Source organism: Lepidochelys kempii, chromosome 3 (assembly GCF_965140285.1).
Source record: "Lepidochelys kempii isolate rLepKem1 chromosome 3, rLepKem1.hap1, whole genome shotgun sequence".
Lineage (NCBI taxonomy): Eukaryota > Metazoa > Chordata > Testudines > Cheloniidae > Lepidochelys > Lepidochelys kempii.
In genome coordinates, this window is record NC_136382.1 from 207,267,116 (window position 1) to 207,285,408 (window position 18,293).

General features: G+C 41.7%; 1 protein-coding gene across 1 annotated transcript in view; it reads left to right on the forward strand.

Moving 5' to 3' along the window:
* Positions 1 to 18,293, forward strand: part of XRN2 (5'-3' exoribonuclease 2) — an 85,339-nt gene that overhangs the window by 40,675 nt on the left and 26,371 nt on the right. The window contains exons 21-24 of the mRNA XM_073339797.2: positions 9,540 to 9,623; positions 11,902 to 11,999; positions 12,088 to 12,167; positions 13,399 to 13,455. Of these exons, the coding sequence (XP_073195898.1) occupies positions 9,540 to 9,623; positions 11,902 to 11,999; positions 12,088 to 12,167; positions 13,399 to 13,455 (319 nt within the window). The remainder of the gene's footprint in view (positions 1 to 9,539; positions 9,624 to 11,901; positions 12,000 to 12,087; positions 12,168 to 13,398; positions 13,456 to 18,293) is intronic.

An 18,293-nucleotide genomic window follows, 5' to 3' on the forward strand; every position in this document is an offset into this window, starting at 1 on the left:
GTTGCTATCTAATGGAGAGAGGTGCTCAGATTTGCAACAGAGATTGGAATGGTGTTTGTGATGAAAATTCAGGGTGACTTGGTCAGGTAGTAGCAATGTTCTAAATCCTGCTTGAATATGGTGGATCTAGAGCTAGACTGGATTTATTCAAAGACGATGCCCAGATTACAGGTCTGAGCGACTGGGAAGATCACGTTGTCCATGGTGACAGGGATCATCAAGGGATGGGGCAGGACACCAAGAGCACAGTTTTGGGTGAAGACTTGGGCAACCATGAGGGGAGGTCAAAAAGACAAGCAGGGACATGCGTTTGAATGGAGAGTGGAGAGGTAGGTTTGAGAATTATCTGCACAAAGTTGATAGTCAAAGTCATGCAAGTGAATAAGATTGCCACTGAGGGAGTACAGAGAGAAAAAGAAGAGAAGGCATGGAAGAGAGCCTGTTGGATAGTTACCAAAAATTGAAGGGAGATAAAAAGAACCTTCCCAATGAAACACTGAAAACTTTGTTAGAGAGGTGAGCGGAGAACAAGGAGAGGACAGTCATGAAAGCCAACTGCAGACACGATTTCAAGAAGGGGGATATCCTTGTAGGCACCTGATAGATCAAGTAGGATGAGGATGATATACAGGGTCTAGGATTTGCTCAGAAAGAGGCTCTTACTGATTTTAGTGAGTTTCACAGGAGTGGATAGGAATTGAAGCTTTATTTGTGAGCCTCTAGAAAGAAAAGTGAGAGAGTGGTTGTAGATGATTTCAAGGAGTTTGCAGACGAAGGGGTGAAGACAGAGGCTGTTTGGACAACAGCTCGAAGATGAGTTGTGGGAGTCAAGTGTGCATTCTCTTATAACAGAGGCCAAAACAAGCTGCTTATTGGAGGGGAAGGAACCTGATGAAAGTGGGAGACTCAGAAGAGTCTATGAAAAGAGAGAAGAGATAATACTAATACCAACAGATAATGCAAAAATAAAGTAAGAAAATTGATCCTTATTAATATTAGAAACATCTTAATAGGGCAGCTAAGTTAAATGCTACATGTAAGCATCTAGTTATTTCTTACTATGGAATTATGCCAAAAATATCTTCAGGCCATGTTTTGTTTTTTGGTTGAGTCTATTTATTGCATCTTTGACTACACATTTTTTAGGCATGGTCCTGCAAATCTTCACCACAAAAAAAAAAAAAAATTTAAAATAAAAAAAGCTAAGGATGGAAATTTACTACACGACAAGTATTTTAGAGGCTTGTCAATCAAAGGGATTTTCAAGGACTATTGGCAAGTTAGTGTCAATCTTGAAGAGTGTTAAATCCTCTGTTTAAATTGACTTCTCCTGATTGAACATGATCTTGTTAATTCATCGTGTAGGATTGGCAGTGCTGTTGCAGTTGAGGATTTGATTTTTTGAGAAGTTGGATCTAAGCAGAGAGTTTCAAATATCTTTGAAATCACTAGTTTCATACATCACTTCTTGTGATTTTTGGTGGTGTTTAGATAGGCTTGAACTCTTTCTGGTAACTTTGATTCTGTTTTGGAAAAGTAACTTTAACTTTATTATGTAGATTGACTGACACTGTAAAATATTCATAGCTAGAAGAATGAGATGTAAAATATTTTGGTAATATTAAATCAAAGTATATGACATAATGTTGATAAATTATAGGGATCCCTGTTAACTGCTTTTCTTAGGAGGTAATGTGCAGCAGTATTAAGAAGGAACCCTTTTCTCCCAATGTCTCCCCTTCCGTGTGCTGTAGCTCTAGTTACTTCTTAAGACCAAAGGTCCATCTACCCCAGTATCCTGTCTTCCTACAGTGGCCAATGCCAGGTGCCTCAGAGGGAATGAACAGAGCAGGTAATCATCAAGTGATGCATTCCCTGTCACCCACTCCCAGCTTCTGGCAAACAGAGGCTAGGGACATCATCTCTGCCCATCCTGGCTAATAGCCATTGATGGACCTGTCCTCCATGAACTTACCTAATTCTTTTTTGAATCCTGTTATAGTCTTGGCCTTCACAGCATCCTCTAGAAAAGAATTCCACAGGTTGACTGTGCGTCGTGTGGAAAAAATACTTCCTTTTGTTTGTTTTAAACCTGCTGCCTGTTTTCATTTGGTGGCCCCTAGTTCTTATGTTATGTGAAAGAGTAAACAACACTTCCTTATTTACTTTCTCCACACCAGTCATGATTTTATAGACCACTATCAGATCCCCCCTTAGTCGTCTCTTTTCCAAGCTGAAAAGTCCCAGTCTTATTAATCTCTCCTCATACGGCAGCCATTCCATACTCCAATCATTTTTGTTGCCCTTTTCTGAACCTTTTCCAAGTCCATTATATCTTTTTTTGAGATGGGGCGACCACATCTGTATGCAGTATTCAAGATGTGGGCGTACCATGGATTTATATAGAGGCAGTATGATATTTTCTGTCTTATTATCTATCCCTTTCTTAATGATTCCCAACATCCTGTTCGCTTTTTTGACTGCCGCTGCACATTGAGCGGATGTTTTCAGAGAACTCTCCACAATGACTCCAAGATCTTTCTTCAGTGGTCACAGCTAATTTAGACCCCATCATTTTATTTGTATAGTTGGGATTATGTTTTCCATTGTGTATTACTTTGCATTTGTCAACACTGAATTTCATCTGCCACTTTATTGCCCAGTCACCCAGTTTTGAGAGATCCTTTTGTAGCTCTTCGCAGTCAGTTTTGGACTTAACTATCTTGAGTAGTTTTGCATCATCTGCAAATTTTGCCACCTCACTGTTTACCCCTTTTTCCAGATCATTTATGAATATGTTAAATAGGACTGGTCCCAGTACAGACCCCTGAGGGACACCACTATTTACCTCTCTCCATTCTGGTAACTGATTAAAAGATAGGAAACAAAGGGTAGGAATAAATGCTCAGTTTTCAATCTGTGAGAGAACCTTCCCTCTTATCCCATGACTTAAGAGCCTTTGGTGAGGGACCTTGTCAAAGGCTTTCTGAAAATCTAAATATGCTATACCTACTGTGTCCCCCTTATCCACATGCTTGTTGATCCCCTCAAAGAATTCTAGAAGATTGGTGAGGCTTTACAAAAACCATGTTGACTATTCCCCAACAAATTATGTTCACCTATATGTCTGACAGTTTTGTTCTTTACTGTAATTTCAACCAGTTTGCCTGATACTGAAGTCAGGCTTACCTCTGGAGCCCTTTTTAAAAATTGGCATCACATTAGCTATCCTCCAGTTATTTGGTAAAGAAGCTGATTTAAATGATAGGTTACAGACGACAGTAGTCCTGCAATTTCACATTTGAGTTCCTTCAGAACTCTTGGGTTCTGGTCCTGGTGACTTATTACTGTTTAGTTTATCAATTTGTTCCAAAACCACCTCTAATGACAGTTCAATCTGGGACAGTTCCTTAGATTTGTCACCTAGAAAGAATGGCTCAGGTTTGGGAGTCTCCCTAATCTCCTCAACTGTGAAGACCAATGCAAGTAATTCATTTAGTTCCTCCATAATGGCCTTATCATCCTTGAGTGCTCCTTTAGCATCTCGATCGTCCAGTGGCCCCACTGGTTGTTTAGCAGGGTTCCTGCTTCTAGTGTACTTAATTTTTGTTGCTATTACTTTTTGAGTCTTTGGCTAGCTGTTCTTCAAATTCTTTTTTGGCCGTCCTAATTATATTTGTACACTTCATTTGCCAGAGTTTATGCTCCTTTCTATTTCCCTAATTAGAATTTAACTTCCACTTTTTAAAGGATGCCTTTTTGCCTCTCACTGCTTCTTTTACTTTGTTGTTTAGCCACGTTGGCTCTTTTTTCGTTCTCTTACTATGTTTTTTAATTTGGGGTATACATTTAAGTTGAGCCTCTATTATGGTGTCTTTAAGAAGTTTCCATGCAGCTTGCAGGGATTTTACTTTTGGTGCTGAACCTTTTAATTTCTGTTTAACTAACTTCATTTTTGTGTAGTTCCCCTTTCCGAAATTAAATGCTACAATGTTGGGTTGCTGGGGTGTTTTCCTTGCCACAGGGATGCTAAATTTAATGATATTATCATCACTATTGCCAAGCAGTCCAGCTGTATTCACCTCTTGGTCCTGATCCTGTGCTCCACTTAGGACTAAATCAAGAATTGCCTCTCCTCTTGTGGGTTCCAGGACTAGCTGCTCCAAGAAGCAGTCATTTAAGGTGTCAAGAAACTTTATCTCTGCATCCCTTCCTGAGGTGATATGTATCCAGTCAGTATGGGGGTAGTTGAAATCCCCCATTGTTGTTGAGTTTTTTATTTTAATAGCCTCTAATCTCCCTGAGCATTTCACAGTCAATATCACCATCCTGGTCAGGTGGTCTGTAATGTATCCCTACTGCTATATTATTATTCAAGCATGGAATTACTATTCATAGAGATTCAGTGGTACAGTTCGGTTCATTTAAGATTTTTTTTTCTACATTTGATTCTGTTTTCTTTCACATATAGTGCCACTCCCCCACGATCACAACCTGTTCTGTCCTTCCAATATATATTTGTACCCTGGTATTACTGTGTCCCATGGATTATCCTCATTCCACCAAATTTCAGTGATACCCGTTATGTCAATATCCTCATTTAATATGAAGCACTCTAGTTCACCCATCTTATTATTTAGACTTCTAGCATTGGTATATAAGCACTTTAAAAACTTGTCACTTTTTAGCTGTCTGCCATTACATGATGTAATTGAATGGGACTTCTTTTCTTTTGACTGTTTCTCATCAGATCCTACCTGTATTTTATTATCATCCATCCTCTACTCCTTATTAGAACATAGGGAATCTCCATTTATAGATCCTTTCCTAAGGGATGTCCAGACCACCTGCACCTCCGCAGCTGTGGGCTTTTCCCCCAGCCCTTAGTTTAAAAACTGCTCTACGACCTTTTTAATGTTAAGCACCAGCAATCTGGTTCCATTTTGGTTTAGGTGGAGCCCATCCTTCCTGTATAGGCTCCCCCTTTCCCAAAAGCATCCCCAGTTCCTAATAAATCTAAACCCCTCCTCCCCTACACCATTGTCTCATTCATGCATTGAGACCCTGCAGTTCTGCCTCTCTAACTGGCCCTGCGCATGGAACTGGAAGCATTTCAGAGAATGCTACCATGGAGGTCCTGACCTTCAGTCTCTTACCTAGCACCTAAATTTGGCCTGCAGGACCTCTCTCCTATCCTTCCCTATGTCATTGGTACCTACATGTACCATGACCACTGGCTCCTCCCCAGCGCTACACATAAGCCTATCTAGATGTCTCGAGAGATCTGCATCCTTTGCACCAGGCAGGAAAGTCACAATTCAGTTCTCCTGGTCATCGCATACCCAGCTATCTATGTTTCTAATGATCAAATCGCCCATTACTAATACCTGTCTCTTCCTAATAACTGGAGTTCCCTCCCGTGGATAGGTATCCTCAGTGCGAGAGGATACCACAACATCATCTAGAAGGAGGATCCCAACTTTGGGATTGTTTCCCTCTGCTCCAGTTGGATGTTCTCCTTCCCTGAGGTTTTCATCCTCTTCAACAGCCCAGAGGCTGTTAAACCCGGGTGGTGGGACCATTCTACGGTGTCCTGGAAAGTCTCATAGTTGTACCTCTCTGTCTCCCTTAGCTCCTCCAGCTTTTTACTTGAAGCTATTGATTCTGGGTTAAGTTGACAGCCTAAAACAATGGAAGATGTTTCATATAGCTTGCCAGAGTTTTCAATGTTCTGTAATCCTTGCTTTGTAACTTTTTAAAAAGCAGAGTTGTATTATAAATTGCTTGTTCTGGATTAGCATCTGGCATTCTCATATTTAAGAGGGAATTGTATGCAGGAAGTATTTTTAAGACTAGGAATAGATTGATCTTCTTGATCAAAAAAGCATCTAGAAATCCTGTATTTTTAACTTATGCTTTTTGATATTCCTCTTAAAGAGGTACCTATATTTTAAAAAGTGAATATTCATCCTTCAGTTTTGCTGGATTGCTTTTATCTTCAAAGATTAATTGAAATATTTTAAATTTGTCTTGCAATAAGGGATTACCATTGTTTCGCCTCAGAAGTGGCTGCATTTCAGTGGGTTTTTAACTTGGAAATACCTGCTTTTATTTGTTTCATGGCCTGCTCCTGTCTTTTTGGATGTGTTTTGTTATGAGATTTGAGTAATTTTTTGTTTGATTAGACTTGAACATAATGGTTGTACGAGGCGTATGAGAAATATATATTTAAATAATAAAGCAAACTAAAGATGTCATTCAGGAAGGAAAACAATGTCAGATTAGTTTCAGAGTAACAGCCGTGTTAGTCTGTATTCGCAAAAAGAAAAGGAGTACTTGTGGCACCTTAGAGACTAACCAATTTATTTGAGCATGAGCTTTCGTGAGCTACAGCTCACTTCATCGGATGCATACCGTGGAAACTGCAGAAGACATTATATGCACACAGAGACCATGAAACAATACCTCCTCCCACCCCACTGTCCTGCTGGTAATAGCTTATCTAAAGTGATCATCAAGTTGGGCCATTTCCAGCACAAATCCAGGTTTTCTCACCCTCCGCCCCCCCTCTCCCCACAAACTCACTCTCCTGCTGGTAATAGCCCATCCAAAGTGACCACTCTCTTCACAGTGTGTATGATAATCAAGGTGGGCCATTTCCTGCACAAATCGAGGTTCTCTCACTCCCTCACCCCCCTCCAAAAACCACACACACAAACTCACTCTCCTGCTGGTAATAGCTTATCCAAAGTGACCACTCTCCCTACAATGTGCATGATAATCAATGTCAGATTAGATTTCTCCAGACTGATTCCCCCACATCTACAACCTAAAGTTTCTATAACTTGTAGGTCTTTAGAATCTAATGAAGTAGGAATATCTGTGGAGAACCATACAGTAGAATTGGTAACGATAAAAATACCAAGTCATGAGAAAATTGATGTACTTTTAGGCGACCACAGCCTTCTGGTTGGGAAGCACTTGAGTGTACAGTGTTGGCGGAGATCAAAGGCAACCAAGTCTAACAAAACTAATAGAGTGACTTCAGCTACTCAAATATAAATTGATCAAATGTCACATTGAGGCAAAATTTCGAAAAGAAATTTCTTGCCACCTCTAATTGCTTCTCAGAAAAGCCAATTCTAGATCACATAAAAGGCTGTTCTCAACTTAGTTCGATGGAGTGCAAAGGGGTGGTACAGGAAATAACCATAGGAGCCACTAAGTACATTGCTCAGCAAAATGGGATCTTAATCTTGACTCGGGCCTCCATTTTCTCTTGGAATACATATAATGGATAATATGGATGGTCTTTAATGTTTCTAATGATACTTCGCTGTATCACCTGTTTCACTGAACCTGAATGATCTCCTTTACGCTGTCTTCCAGTGGCTAGATCAATTTAGATAAGGTAGAATTGATACTTTCTGGCAGAGAGAAATCATTTTGAGTATATACCAGAAGCGGTGGCTGTCTGCAGTGGAGGTTTATGTAATGCAATCCGAGTCTTACCAATTTGCTCTTTATTCCTGGATTCATATGTGTTGGTGATTTTATTTAAGCCTCTTCTGCTGTGCCTGGTCACAAGGTTGCTGCTTTTCCTCCTGGTTTCAGACCTCACTGGATTTATCCTTTATTTCCATGCTTTTGTTGCTTCAAGGCTGTACTACCATAGCCTCAGGGCTAGACCACTGCAACATGGTGTACACTAGGCAGTTCTTGGAAACTTCAGTTAGTACAGAAGGGCAGGTTGCTTGTCTTTTAAATAATCCTCACTGACTTGGAGCATATGTATATTGTGCTACCAATCCTGTTCTGGCTGAGAATTTGCTTTCAGGGTATGAGTCAAGCAGCTTGGAGTTTGCTCCTGCTCGGCTCATTCCAGCCGCTTTTCACAGCGCGGTGCAAAACAGTGGATCTTTGTTCAGTCATTCTACTAACTATAGGTGTATAAATCCCCTTAACAATTAGTCTCTTGCAGTTTGTTCTCCTAGTTGTTACTCTTTGCACACATGCACCCTCCCCCTGGTTCTGATCCATTCAGAGAAGTGGACTTGCTTGCTTTGGAGGGGCATGATGTGTTAACCTTGAACTGAACTGTGTAAAGGATGCTTCTGTGGTAATGGGTACCTGTAACCGTGCAATGCCATGTGTTACTATGAATCAGAGTTTTAAGTCTTATTTCCAAAATTGTCCAGATTTAAAAAAATTAATTCAGTTTAGCAAAGTAAATACTAAAGATTAAAGTTTTTAAATGAAATAATTACTTTAAAAAGTTAAGATTCCTGTATTAAGTATATAGCATTTCATTTCTGTCTTTCGCGGAGCATGGTTATAATCAGAAGTGACTAAAATTGGGATTCCATATATATTTTCTGACTTCTGTATACTACTTTATTAAAATAAAATTAAATGTCAACATTGCAAACACAGCATGAAATCTGAAAAATCAAGCTATTCTTGTATATAACATATAATGATAACATGTAAAAATAGATGCAATATAAAAATGACCCTAGGATTGCCGCTCTCACAATTCAGGGACACTGCACCTGTATTCCCCCTCTGCAGTCCACCATGGGCATCTGCTTTTAGGCTCCTGAGCCATCACCTCTCTTGGGCAGAGACTTACATCTCTGCCTTCTCATTGGGGTTTTTCCAGGCTTCCAGTCTCCTTCCTACAGGGATTTCTATAGAAAATCAGACTGCCAAAGCAGTCCTGCTTTGCCTTCTCCTCAGAGGCTTTAAACAGTGTGATTAGCCATCGTTTTAAGTTACCACACAGCTTTTCCTAAGCAAGCACATTTACTCTGAAGGTGAAAGCATTACAGAGAAAACATTAAAACAATAAAAGAACCTGCACACATGTTAATAAGCTTATCAGAGATCACCCCTCCCACCCCCATTTCCACAAGTGCTCTGATCAGTGTCAGTCTTTCCAACCCTTCCCTGAGGATTGGGACCTTCCCTTTGGATAGAAGGTCCTGTCCATTTGCTGGATCAGAAGGAAGTCCCTGAGTCATTTTAAATTCAGGCTATTTATCTTTGTCTGTTGTCTTTGTCCTTTGGAGAATCCATTTTAAACTTGTATCGGCAAGTCTCCCTAGGAGGGTGGTACCTGTCTGGAGGTGTTACAACCTGAGTGAATTTGCCTAATCACCCCACCCCCGCTACTATTCTTAATTTGTGGAGGGGCTCCCCCATTGAATCACGTGCAGTCCTTGGCCCACAATGATACAAACTTAATTCAGTAAGGTACTGTAGAAAATTGCCGTATTTGTCAAAGCTGCTTTTGTGGTGGTGGGTCTTTTTTTTTTAAACCCTTTTTTTCTAAAGTATTTGGAAAATTCTGGAACAAATGAATTAGATTTTTTTACAATGTTGACTGAATCCTTTTGACTATTGCTTTGAATTTTTACACTGAAAGGGAGAAAAAAACCCATTTAATCTTTCGCTGTTAGATAAGCAGGGTAACTTGGTGGCTTAGCTCAATGACTGTGAAAGTTTTGCATCTTTAACTAATAGCTTGTTTTAATTAGGTGTTGCTCTGCTGCCATTCGTTGATGAGCGCCGTCTGAGAGCTGCTCTGGAAGAGGTTTACCCTGACCTCACTCCCGATGAAAGTAAGAATTATGATATTTCATTATGATGACTGTGATCGTTAAGGCTTTCATTGTTAGTGTACTTATCGTTCATGCAGTATTAAAACTCAAATGAACAGGGTACAATAGATGGCTGCTATCGATTTCCGTATGTCAAACTGCAACCTTTGCTCCACAAATAATTCAGTGGCTTGTAAATGGAGTGATCTTTGCTGTAAAAACAGAATTATCAGACTTCACTTGCACTTATTGAAATTAAGCGGATCCATAGCAGAATTTTAACACAATCTAATTTTCAAGTTATTGTATGAAATGATTCAGCTGGTACGCCCTGCATGAATGAGTAATTGCTAGATGAACACATTTTAATCGGAAGAATGGACTCAATTATTCTCTGTGGTGAGACTGGTAAAACCAAATGGGAATACACCTGTCCTCTGTCCACTGGGCAGTTTGTGTCCTATCAGGATACAGGAATTTTCATGACCAGCTTCTAAGCTCCCTGAAGGTGGATTCTTCCAGGTGAAGTGCCAGCTCAAGGTGGCTTTTTCAGCCTGTCTCTGTCTTCAGGGTGGAAAGCCAGGATAAGAAGCTGGGAGGAGGAAAAAAGCCAGTCAGCAACTATAGACTCTGCCCCGGTGTCAGTGCCACCCTTCAGCTTCTTGTTGTGGTCCTATTTATGAACAGAGTTCATTAGGTCCACATTGCTACAAGCTTCCCTCGTGGCTTCAATATGACTGGGAATGGGGCTGATGCAGGTGCTCTCACAGCAGTTCAGGAAGCATACCCTCCATAAGGTGGGACATCTCTGTTGGCCACCATGCCCGAGTACAGGAGGAGGGGGAAAGTAGTTTGGAGGAGGATGTCAAGATTACCTTTTCGCGCCCTAACCTCCTAGAGAGACTAAATCCAAGGGCCTTATTCTGACTCAGCCAAGCTTATGCAGTGTCCCTCCCGATGCTCCAAAGGGGGGTAAGTGGGAGCTTTATCTTCCCCAGTCTAAAAATCTCCTCCATACAGCCTCCTCTCAGCTTGCTTTTTCTTTTGTCCCTCTTCCATCCTATCATGGGACTCCTCTGCCATAGGTGGCTGTTATAACCTGTGTTTATCTCCCCCCTTCCCTCCAGGGGATGGATGAATCGGCCAAAGAATGGGAAGGTTCTTCCTCGTCCCTTTCCCAGTCCTTACCCCCATTTTAGAATTTACAGGTGGTCTCACTAGATGCACGAACCTATCCAGTGTCTCATGGCATTGACTCAAAATCTCTCCTATTAAGCAAAGGGTCCATGAAGAAAACTAATTCAGAATCCTTTCCATGCATCTCACTATCATCCAGATAGTAGTGAAAGACTGCTCTGTCCTGAACACAGCAGCTGCCATTCTTACATTTTCAAAAGAATTAGTCATAAGTAAACTTTTCATGCCCGCCTGGTTCTGCACCTGAAGATGGATTTGGTAGTGCATCTCACTCCAAGCCTCTTCCCTCTCTGGCACTCTTTTTTTGAACAGAGATAAAAGCACCTGGGTGCAAACAATACCACAGAGGGGAAAAGGTGTTTCCGTCCTTGGAAAAAATTCTGAAACTTGGGTCAGTCATCAGAGGCCCAGGGAAGCCTCAACACATCTGTTTGATCCTACATAGACACAATTCCATTTTCAGACCTTCCAGCATTTCCTCCTGGGAGCCTTCTGGATGCCAGGGGAGAAGAACCTAGAAACCTGCGTTCAGATCCTAGTCATGGTGAAGAAATTACTTTTATGGGCTAGTCAGGGTAAAGATCCCTTTTTAGGACCCCTCCCTGCTTTCATATTGCTCTGCATTTCAGCCTATTGGGTGGAAAGTTAGGGCATACTACACACTAGTCTGCCCTTATCCTGTAGGGACCTATCTATATTTTGCAGCTTTGGAAGCCATTAACCAAGGAGACTGCCTACACAAAGCAGATAGTCAGAGCTAATCATGAGCTCCGAATTGTGACTGGATATCTCCTTCCTGATGGACAGAGGATTGTTTGTACAAGTGTGGTCACACCATTGCAAATAATTAGCAGATGAGAAATATTTCCTTGAAAAGAGACCCATATCCCCCTCAAAAGTGCAAGCCATCGAGAAGAATTTGGACTTATATCAATGGAGTGTGCATTACAGTCTCTCCTTAACAGAAACGAAACTTTCAGTAGAAAATTAGTGAACTACAGCAGACACCTGTCAACACAATGGTGCTATCTTGGCATATTTTGCTGCTTTAAATCTCCTTCATACTGAATTATCACGCAATTTCTCCTTTCTCCTATTCTAGACCGAAGAAATAGTCTTGGTGGTGATGTTATGTTTGTTGGGAAACATCACTTGCTTTGTGACTTTGTATTAGAACTGTACAAATCCAGTAGCACAGAGGTATGTTACATTTGTTCTAAGATTATTGTATTTATGGGAGGGAGCAGTCTAGTTGCCTGCTTCAGCTGAAAAAACATTTTTTCTGTAGCCAGTGGATATACCCCCTGAACTGTGCCATGGAATCCAGGGAAAACTTACTCTGAATGAAAATGCAGTTCTTCCAGATCAGTGAGTATAGCTTTCGGTCTGAGTTGTTTGCCACTGAAGGATACTTTCTTTAGCTTGTCTAAACTAAAACAAAACTCCCCCACTCCCCAACAAAAACCCAGAAAAATCTGATGTCTCTAAATACTTGGCTTTGGAATTAAGTACTGTTTCCATTAGAGTTCAAAGAAGGTTGCTTGCTATTATCCACATAAAACTTCAGCTAGTGTTTATGGTTTTCCGGTCCCATTGCATTGCTCTGTTTCGGAAGGGTTTGGCTTAAGAGCACTGGAAGGTAGTGGACTTAACATGCTTGAGAAAGTGTCTTCATTACTTATGAAATCAACAGTGGTCATCCTCGTTTCAGTATTTGCCTTCCGAGAGAGACTGTTCTTATGTATTTGATATTAAGAGAATACTGTGCACCACGTACTATATGATAAACTTTAACAGGTGAAGAGCTAATGAGGGTGGGGGGAGTTCATAAGTGGGCCTACTGTCTTCAGTAATCTCATGTTTGGGTCTCTGATCATCTTTCAGCAGATCAGGGGAATCTTGTTCCAGTCTGATGTTGAGGTTTCAGCACTGTGTGCTTTATTGGATCATGGCCATCTATATCATGCCCATAAATATCATTTATATCATTTGTCTTCATACTATTGTTGAATTCATGTTTTCTGAGGGTGGTAATACACACTTGCCTATGCCTTGGTTTACTGAAGTTGCAGTTTTTGGTGAAAAGGAACTAACAAGTAGATGGTGATCACCATGCCCAACCAGAGAGTACATAGCACTTGCTGATGACCTAAAGGTTGATCCAGTAAGCTATGTAGTATTCTTAAATCGGTTACTGGTAGCAGCATGAACCAGGGAGTGGGGCTTTTATTTCTGTTATCTTCAGAGAAGGAGAATACTTCTGATTAATAACAAAGGCAGTTACCTTCTGTGTGTCAAGTTGTTGACTGCTTGGATTAAAGGGGCACAGTTTAGCTATCTAATCGGGGAGAGGTATGATAGAACTGTGCACCCAGTGAATTATACTTTAATTAGAAAGGAAACTCTTGCATCTTTTGGAAACTGCTGTTAAAAAGATGTAAGAACAGCTAGCCATTGTTTTAATTGTAAAGCAAGACAATTCTTCAAAACTTCAGTTTGTGTGGGTTACAGACTGCTTTGTTCAGACAGGAACATGTGAATTATGGTAACAGTCTCAAATTAAGGAAAATGAAGTTGGTAATTTTTTCCCTTTCATTAGGACAGTAGAGTCTCCTGTTCCATTGTTGCGTGATCTGACACCGAATTCTTCCATCAGGTGAGTTAATGTTGTGTGAATGTACTGGTGGTTGTGGGGTGTTTTGTTTTTCTGCTTATTGAAATGTATCAATCCGGGGTCCAGTGTAATCTGGGGTTCTGTAGCTGTTGAACTTGCTACAGAATCAGCTCCTTGTCATAGATTGCTTCAGAATCTAATCTCTTATGCAAGTGAAGAAAAAATGAAGGTTAACCAAAGCTACACAATATTGTTAACTTTATCTTGTGTTCTGACATGAAGTATGAACTTGGTCATGGTAGGTTTCTGAACCTGAGTTGTCCTTCAGACAGTATAGACAAGTAAAAATCTAACGTGTCAAGTTAAAATCTTCATTTGCATTTTAAAAATATTGCGGGAAATACTCATGACATACTGCTTATTTGGTGCTCTATCAAACGGAATTTATTTTTGTAAGGGTAAAGATCAATAAAGTCAAATTGACAGTATCCCTTTTTAAAGTTAAACTGCAGTGTAATAGGTTGGAGTCTCCGTTCTTTAGTCTGTCCCTTATCTGTAAGAAACCCTTCCTACAGCTTTCCCCAATAAGGTTGTCCTTAGGGTTAAACTGAGGCGCAGTTCTAAGGGTTTGTTCTCCTCTTTACCTTACCAGGGAATTTTTCTTCCTCCGTTTTAAATTTTACCTTAAGGGCTCTTAAGTTTTACCTTAATAAGGTAGCTTTTTAGAAAGCTACCTGCTGCTTGACCCTTTCTTTAGCACCATGTGTATGCAAAGGTCATATGAAGTTAACATTTCTCAGTGAGTCAAACCCAGTGTCAGTCTGATGTGGTCTAAAATGATGTCCTCTGTCTGGGATTGATTTCCTTCCACTCGTTCACTTTAGACATTGTTGAGGGCTTAAGCAAACAAAAGGGTTACATCTATGGAGTTATGGTATAACAGACTTTCTCCACTTGGGTTTCTTTGTCCACATCTTTATTCTCCCCATGGGGTCTGGTGGCAAAGTTTTATTGCTTTTTTATAAGAAGAGAAGACCCTCCAAGAGACCGAAGCCCAGAAGGCAAAATTCATTTCCCTGTCTTGAGGAAAGGGCTCCAGCCATTCTGCCTCCTTGACTACATGATATTCTGCTCCCTTCCCAGCAATCATATCCTAGCAATTCCAAAGTGCTGAGAGGATTTACCACCCACCCTGTACTGGGTACACTGGTCTCAGGTCTTAAATAGAGGCAGCAGTCTTGGATTACTGCCCTCCCTAGAGCACTTCCTCTCCCTAAACACACACATTCCCAGTCCTATAACTGTATTCTTGGCAGAAAATGCTGGAATAAGGCACTCCCAGACCCACTTGCTGCCCTGACAAGCCTTTGAAGGGCTGTTATACCACAGTACAGGCATCTTCTGAAAACTCCTTTGGTCACAGGATCCTGAAGGCCATTTCCCCTTTAAAAATAAAAATAAATACAATCATGTCTGGAAGCTCATTCTCTTTCCTGTATCTTTTCTGCTGTTCTGACTTAATGCCTTCATTTGATTAAAAGGAGTCTGTCTCCTTTTCTTAGTCTTTTGTGCCTTTTGTGCTGTTGCTTTCTCTGTCCATGTAATAGAGCCATAGACTGACCGATGGATTCTCCTATGAGAGTGGGACCACTTTTCATCTGTAAATTGGAGTCTTCACAGAGAATCCACCTTCTAATGCATGGCAGTCCTCCTGTATTCTGTTGAATGTGTTCTGTCATTCACGCTTTCTCTTTGAGGCTGATGGCATCTGGTAGTGTTTATGGGCCTACTTTGAATGCATAGGGCTGCATCTATGTGGGCGGGGCCCGACCAGTAATGTTGGCACAGATTGACAAATGTCTTCTCAGAGAAGACCAAGTGACAGAAAAAACAAGTATCCCGCTCATTGTGAAATCTTCACCTGTAGCCACATTTCTTTTGATTTGGCCTATTTTTTGTTGCAGCATATTTAGGAATAAATGTTGACTTTGCCTTAACCATGATGTTCTTTATTCATCATGAAGTATACTGTTGTCCTCCCAGAACCATACAAATCTTCCAAAGGTAAATCTTTAGTTACAAAAGATTGAATTACTCATGCACTTGGCAGTAAATTGAATTAGAGCCAGTATGTTGTAGGTCATTCTGATTTACTTTAAGTTGGTACATTGCAATAGTGGGTATCTAATTCTGCGCCTGTAACCTTTCACTTCTGGAGATCTATCAAATACTTGAGACAGTGAAAATCAGTCATGGTCTGTGTACTCCCTAGTCTCTAATGGGGTATAGCATGGCTCAGCTAGATAGGTGTATCTGCTTGCAGGCTGTTCAAGACTGAAATATTCAGGATGCGCCTGTTCAGGATATTATTAAAAGGACAACATGGTCAAATGGGAGTTTGATTACTTTCTAGTGACAAGTTAAAAGTAGTTTCAGGTACTACACCTGTGGGCCCCCCTGCCAGATTGTAATAATCACATTTTTTCTGCTGTAAAGCCTTGTTGCGGTGCTCCTATGAGATACCAAAGGCTTTGACCCTGGTTTGTATGAAGACCCATGGCAGCACCCTGCAATTCTTTTCAGCCACCGGAGCATGTAGTCAGACTCCCTCTAGCCTCCAGCTGTTTTTCCTTCTGACATGTTTTCCTTGTTGAAAACAAACATTTGTTATTGTTAGAGTAGCTTTATTGCATGGTTTCCCTCTTAGTTCTCCTTTTTCATTATTCCTCTCTGTGCAGTGGGTACTCTGCATTGTCATAGGGTAGCCAGTGAGATAACAGGTTTCAAATGATGCTCTCAATGTGATTCAACAATGTCTGTGCTGGACCCACACATACATTGCCTCTGATGCCTGGGTGAGTCTAAGCTTCTCAGCAGGTACTTTGTGTGTCACCAAGGGCTAGAAGAGATGGGAATCTAGGCTCTGGTCACTTCTCATGCAACAGCTCTTCAGAGTGATTCAGAATGACTTGCATCAGTTGGCACCAGACCTTTCTTGGTTAAGGCCAAGCCAGAGTGCCTTATCCTCAGCTCTAGCACACCTGTGCCCAGCGCACTTTGAGGGAAGGGGTATACCTTTCCACCCCACTCTCCCCAGTTCCAGGGGCTGTTCCACTGGCCCAGGGTAGCCAGAATAGTGTGCTCCTGTCACCTTGAGTACTACGTCTACAGAATGCCACTGAAGCCAACTTACATATCCATGTATTGGAACGACAGGCAGCTCAGTTGGGAATTGGGGCTTCCTTCATCAAATGCAAGGGGAAAACGGTACTCTTCCATGGAAGAGAGTCCCACCAACCCTTTCGCTAACTGGCCAGAAGATTCTTCCTCGAGTGCACAGTTGGCCCTTGCCCTCCCCCTCCCCTTTCCAGAGGGAAAATATGCAGATACAAGAATATTAAATACTGATTAATAAAAACTTTCCTTTATTTACTCTTTTACTTTTTTTTTTTCTTGCTTTCCTTGTTTGTTATTTGTATTCACATAACACCTAGGAGCCCTAGTAAGGGACTAACACCCCTTTATGTTAGGTGCTGTATTAGCACAGAACAAAGACTGTCCCTGATCCAAGGAGCTTATAATCTAAGTCTCTTTACCTCTGTCTGCCCACCAAGCAAGCATTACCACCTTCTCCTGTGCATTGCCAACTTCTGCTAGAATGTGAAATACCGTGTGTGGGATCTTCAGTCCCCTTCTTTTCCTCGGGCGCCTGCAAATGCGATGCTGCGCCACAGGATTGCTTTCACTCTAAAATGAATGATCTTCTTAGATAGAGCCTTCGTCTGGGCCTACCATGTTTAAGGGCTTGCCAGATGGCCTTCCCCTATTGCATATGGGAGTAACAACTCCACATCCGTTCCTGGGCTGGCTTCTAGTGCAGGGAGAGATGGACTCTCTCCTCAGGGGGACTGAGTCATCTATCTGCCACCACGACCAGGAAAACCGAGAAGTCTGCTGCTTGCAAGGAGCTAGGATTCACAATGTGACGGAGAGACTGCCGAGACTCATCAAGACCTCAGATCGCTACCCTTTCCTGCTTCTCCATGTGGGCCCCAATGATACTGCTTAAGATCATTCTTGGCAGATCACTGCGGACTACGTGACTCTGGGAAGAAGGATAAAGGAGTTTGAGGAGCAAGTGGTGGTCTCGTCCATCCTCCCTGTAGAAGGAAAAGGCCTGGGTAGAGACCGTCGAATCGTGGAAATCAACGAATGGCTACTCAGGTGTGTGTTGGAGAGAAAGCTTTGGATTCTTTGACCATGTAATGGTGTTCCAAGAAGGAGGAGGAGTGCTAGGCAGAGATGAGCTCCACCTAACGAAGAGAGGGAAGAGCATCTTCGGAAGCAGGCTGGCTAACCTAGTGAGGAGGGCTTTAAACTAGGTTCACCGGGGGAAGGAGACCAAAGCCCTGAGGTAAGTGGGGACGTGGGATACCGGGAGGAAGCACCAGCAGGAGAACGCGAAAGGGGAGGGCTCCTGCCTCATACTAAGAAAGCAGGACAAACAGCAAGTTATCTCAAGTGCCTATACACAAATGCAAGAAGCCTGGGAAACAAGCAGGGAGAACTGGAAGTCCTGACACAGTCAAGGAATTATGATGTGATTGGAAGAACAGAGACTTGGTGGGATAACTCACATGACTGGAGTACTGTCATGGATGGATATAAACTGTTCAGGAAGGACAGGCAGGGCAGAAAAGGTGGGGGAGTTGCATTGTATGTAAGAGAGCAGTATGACTGCTCAGAGCTCCGGTATGAAACTGCAGAAAAACCTGAGTGTCTCTGGATTAAGTTTAGAAGCGTGAGCAACAAGGGTGATGTCGTGGTGGGAGTCTGCTATAGACCACCGGATCAGGGGGGTGAGGTGGACAAGGCTTTCT